Source organism: Coptis chinensis, chromosome 8, assembly GCF_015680905.1.
Source record: "Coptis chinensis isolate HL-2020 chromosome 8, ASM1568090v1, whole genome shotgun sequence".
NCBI classification, from domain to species: Eukaryota; Viridiplantae; Streptophyta; class Magnoliopsida; order Ranunculales; family Ranunculaceae; genus Coptis; species Coptis chinensis.
In genome coordinates this window covers 66,010,058-66,015,182 of record NC_141463.1, presented here as the reverse complement: position 1 = coordinate 66,015,182, position 5,125 = coordinate 66,010,058, and the positions used below count along the sequence as shown (strand labels likewise).

General features: G+C 38.1%; 1 protein-coding gene across 1 annotated transcript; it reads left to right on the top strand.

The window, feature by feature from the left end:
- The first annotated feature begins 2,436 nt into the window (after positions 1 to 2,436).
- On the top strand, positions 2,437 to 2,922 carry LOC147482513 (uncharacterized). Its single transcript, XM_086579331.1, has one exon. The coding sequence runs from the start codon at positions 2,437 to 2,439 to the stop codon at positions 2,920 to 2,922; it is 486 nt and encodes a 161-aa protein (XP_086435457.1).
- The last annotated feature ends 2,203 nt before the right edge of the window (positions 2,923 to 5,125 follow it).

The window sequence follows — 5,125 nt, the reverse complement described above, 5'->3', positions numbered from 1 at the left end:
TAATTTACTACCAAATTCCTTGTAATAAAATGAAATTATATTACATAGCTAGTTTTTCTGCCCCCTTGTATTAGGAAAATGTGAAAGTCCATAAAAAACTTAGCCAAGTAGTGACAAGTAACATAGACAAGATCAACTATTATTCTATTCCTCATTCTTATTTTGCTGCCAAGATTCCTCAACTTATCGAGGAATAACTAGCTTCATGTCGGGGGAAAATATCGTCACCCCGATATTCCAGTCCAAATATTGTGATATATCGATAATTGGTATTACAGTTTGTATATTGCAGGTTTAAGGCGGGAAAAGGAGGAGGAAGAAGAGAATGGACACGCGACAGTTAGTGATTTGTTAAGGCTATTCTCAAAGCACTATATAAAGACTAGAAGGAAAAGAAAAGATTCATTTCGATTTCATTCTAGAAAAATCTGCAAACCAGAGCAAAGAGAGAGAAAGAAAGAAAAATGTGTAAACGCCATTGATACTAATAGAAAAAGCTTAATTCCTTTTCTTTCAATCTTTTTTCTACATCTTCATTAGTTCCTTGTTATTGATCTTAGATAAACATCTTCTCCAACTACATTTGCGCCGTCTGTGCTTCAAGGATCAAGAAAGAACATTCTTTTCTTGGTTTCTTTGAAGTTTTCGAATCTATTGTGAAGGAGTTGGAAGGAGTTTTGATAGGATCAGTGGAGAATAGGAATTTGGTTAAAGAGTTTTATCAAGATGCCTCCTAAATGAGCGACAACAAGTAGAACATTAATGGTTGAGGAAGCAAGTACGTCTCAAGCAGCATCAAAGAATGCAGATCTAAGAACTAGAAGGTCAACAAGTAGACTGGTGGTTGAGGTGGATGAGATACGAGAGGAAGAAATATCTTTGAAAGACTTGTTGAGAAGAATGAATGAATTAGAAAAGCAAAATCAGTTGTTAACGGCTGAGAATAAAGCAATAAGGGAAGAGAAGGAGAAGTGTGCTGAAGACGCTATGTATGAGAAGGATGACGAGGAGTCGAGCTTAGGAATTTCAATAGTACGAAAGAGTCACCTCGAGGAGAGGAGAAGGAGTCATCTTGAAGAAGTACAATCTGTAGCGAGAACGACACGAAAAAGTGGTGCAAGAAGAAGAAGGTAAAACACTAGTCACAAAGGAGATGGTGCGAGGAAATGATGCGAAGCAATTAGGAGATCAGTTATTGAAAAGGTCTGTCGATAAGAAAGCTTGCAAATGATGTCGGTAGAAATCCATTAAAAAGGAGATAGAGAGGGCCTCGTTACCTCCAAAGTTTAAAATCCAAAATTGAGCAATTATGAAGGAGCCACGATCCCATGGACTATCTTTTTAGTTATCGACATCAGTTCTCGATATATCGGGCAACACGAATATTGGGATATTGTACTATGTCGGTCATTTTCATCAAGCTTGAAAGGGAAATTATTAAAGTGGTTTTGCACAATTCTAGAGCGATCCATTTCATGCTTTCGAGAAATTGAAGAAAGGTTCCTTACTAATTAAGGTCACCAGAGGGTGAAGCCAAAGCAGGTGTCAACCTTATTCCAATTGAAGCAAGCGAAGAAGGAGTCATTAAAAGATTTCTTGACAAGGTTCAAGGCTGAAACGCAGTCAGTGGAAAAATTGGATGAATCAGAAATGACAACTGTCATAGCTTTTCAAGCAGGGGTAATACCAGGATCTTATATGCATAAGTATCTGTTGAGGAAAGAGGTTAAAACATTGCAAGAGTTGTATGATAAGGTTGATAGAGATATCATAGTAAAGGAGGGGTTGAGAACCGCTACTGTGCAAGCAGTTTTACAAGTCACCGATGTGGGGAAAAAAGATAAGGATAATAATAATCGCTATGAAAGTCAAGACTTCTCGAGGTCAGATAACAAAAGACCTTAGGAGCATTATACAAACTGAGATAATCAGCCATAACGCCAAAGAAAGTATGATTGAACCTTGAAAGAGGAGCTCTCGATCCTAGTAATTTCATAGCTCTTAATTCCACGCCGGAAGATATTTTGCGGAGGATAGCAAAGGAAGATTTTGTGGTTTGGCCAAAATACACTCTTAGAGACATGAAAGGAAAACCTTATTGTCAATTTCACAAGATTGAGAACCATGAGACTAATAGGTGTCTCCAGTTATTAAAAGAGATAGACAGGGCTTATAAAAGATGGGAAGTCGAGAGTTTCGTCTGATGTTAGACCTGCAGAAACAACGACCATCTGGGGAGAAGCCATTGGGGGTAATAAACATGATTTACAAGGGGAAATTCCTCAGAAAAAGATTTTTTGAGATAAGATAAGAAAGATCTCGACGGTCAAATAAGTGCTCGAGGTTAATATCGAGCCAGTGCTGGTGAGTCAACAGCTAATATCGGCTAGCATTCCTGGGGAAATCATGTTCGTACCGGAGGACTTGTCTAAGGTAATGTTACCACATGATAATGCTTTGCTAATCACTTTGCGTATTTCGGGCTATGATGTACAGAAGATATTAGTGGACTATGGTAGTTCAGTTAATATTTCATTTTGGAAAGCATTTAAAGGAATTGGTCTCGATGAGTCACATTTAAAACCACCAAAGTTCAATTTATATGGTTTTAATGGAACTTCTACCAAACCTGCTGGAGAGATAAAATTGCCAGTTCGAGCTGGGCCTCAAACGGTGATGATGAAATTCGTGGTCATCAAGCACCAATCTGATCACAATGCCATATTGGGAAGGAAATGGATACACAAAATGCGTGCTATGCCTAGTACATTTTATCAAGTTCTTAGATTCCCAACTGTATATGGATTGCACGAGATTAAGGGCGATCAGTCCGAATCAGAAAAGTGTAATTTCGTCATAGTAAAGGGAATGATGAAGGGGAAAAGCCAAGACACTAAGGGCGTCTTGGAAAACTCTACTTAGCAGTTACAACAAGCTTTACCTGCCGATACTAACATCAAGATATAGGAGCAGGTAAAGTTCACTCAAGAGATGAAGAAACATGAAGAACCACCATGGGAAAGAAAAACCATAGAGGCGGTGGAGAATATTAATATTGATAAAGGAGAAAGTGAGCGTCATACGTTCATTGATACAGAAATGGTTGTAAGTATAAGAAAGGAGTTGGTAGTATTTTTGAAAGAGAATCAAGATATTTTTGTATGGTCAATGTCGGATCTCACCGGTATCGATCCAGATATATGTTCACACAAACTAAATATGGAAGAAAATGCAACTCCAGTGCATCAAAAGCATAGAAAGGTGAGGCCAATGTATGAAGAAGCAATGCAAGTGGAGATACAAAAGATGTTAGATAATGGCATCATCAGAGAAGTTGAGCATTCTAAATGGGTAGCAAACATAGTGGTTGTACCCAAGAAAGATGGTAGAGTTCGAATTTGTGTTGACTTTACCGATGTAAATAAAAAGTGTCCAAAGGATTATTATCCCATGCCTAGAATTTCAGATTCTAATGGCTGTGTTAGACCAGTTAAAAATGGCGTTTGTGGTTAATGGAGGAATATACTGCTTCATCAGAATGCCATTCGGATTGAAGAATGCGGGAGCCACTTACCAAAGGCTAGTGGAGAAAATGTTCAAGAAACTCATCAAGCGTATTGTCGAGGTATATATTGATGATATGGTCATCAAGTCTATGAAAGCTGGAGATCACATAAAGAACCTCGACACTGTATTCAAAATATTGAGAGAGTTTAAAATGAAGCTTAATCCCAAAAAATATACTTTCAGGGTCAGTTCTGGCAAGTTTTTGGGGTACATAGTTACGAAGCGAGGTATTGATGCTAATCTTGAGCAGATACGAGCGCTTCAACAAATGCCATCACCTACAACTCAAAAGCAAATACAAAGGTTGACGGGGAGAATAGTAGCGCTCAATAGATTTATCTCTAAAACTTCTGATCGTTGTAAGCCACTTTTTAAGTTGCTTAAAAAGAATGTCAAATTCTGTTGGAATGAGGAATGTGAAGAAGCATTTTCTGAATTAAAAAAATATCTCCAAGAAATGCCAACTCTGACAAAGCCAGATGAGGGAGAAAGTTTGCTCCTTTATTTGTCTGTATCAGATTTTGCTATAAGTTTTGTCCTCATGAAGGTAGAAAATGAATTGGAAAGACTAGTGTATTTTCAAAGTAAAACAATGCTCGAGGATGAGACTCGATATTCGATGCTAGAAAAGTATGCTCTAGCACTGTTATTCTCAGCTCAGAGATTAAAGCCATATTTTCAAGCACATTCGGTGATTGTGATGACGAATCTCCCATTAAAGCAAACTCTGGCAAAAACTACTAAGTCAGGAAGGATGTCTAAATGGTCTATACTAAAAAATGAATTTGGTGTCGAGTATCGAAATTGCGTATCATAAAAGAGTCAGGTACTAGCCGATTTCCTGGCTGATTTTCCATCTGAGGATGCCAGTTGGGGCATGGAAGAAGAGGAATTCACAATGTTGCAAGAGCCTGAAGATGTTATCGATACAGACGATCCATGGGCTGGAACAAATGGTTGGAGACTATTTGCCGATGGATCATCTAGAGGAAAGGGGTGTGGCATCAGAGTGGTGTTGGTTACTCCTGAAAATCAAAGACTCGAAACTGTAATAACATTGGGTTTCCATGCATCCAATAATGCGGCTAAATATGAAGCCTTAATAGCTGGTCTCGAGATGGCTAAATCTCTTAATATGAAAGAGTTATCGATTTTTAGTGATTCGATGCTCATGGTCAGCCAGATCAATGGGGGATACTCGGCAAAATGTGAAAATATGGTCGATTATTTGAATTTTATAAAATCCAAATTGAAGAATTTCAATAAAATAAGACTTCAGCATCTCAATAAAAATGAGAATATACATGTGGATGCCTTGGTATATGTTGCAGCGATGCTGGAAAACACAGAGGATCGCACTCTGCATATCGGAGTTTAACAGAAGCCAAGCATTGACATCAACGACTCAGTAGTCATGGAAATTGATACACTGGGGGCGTCATGGATGGAAGCATATATCTCATATTTAGCTGATGGGAAAGTAGTGGAGGACAAAAATAAGGCTAGAAGAATTAAGTCTGGCACCCAAAGATATGTATTGGTTGATAATGAGTTGTAT

What these genes read in the sequence shown, in the direction of transcription:
- LOC147482513 (XM_086579331.1), top strand. Translation starts at nt 2,437, where the DNA reads ATGTTACCACATGATAATGCTTTGCTAATCACTTTGCGTATTTCGGGC.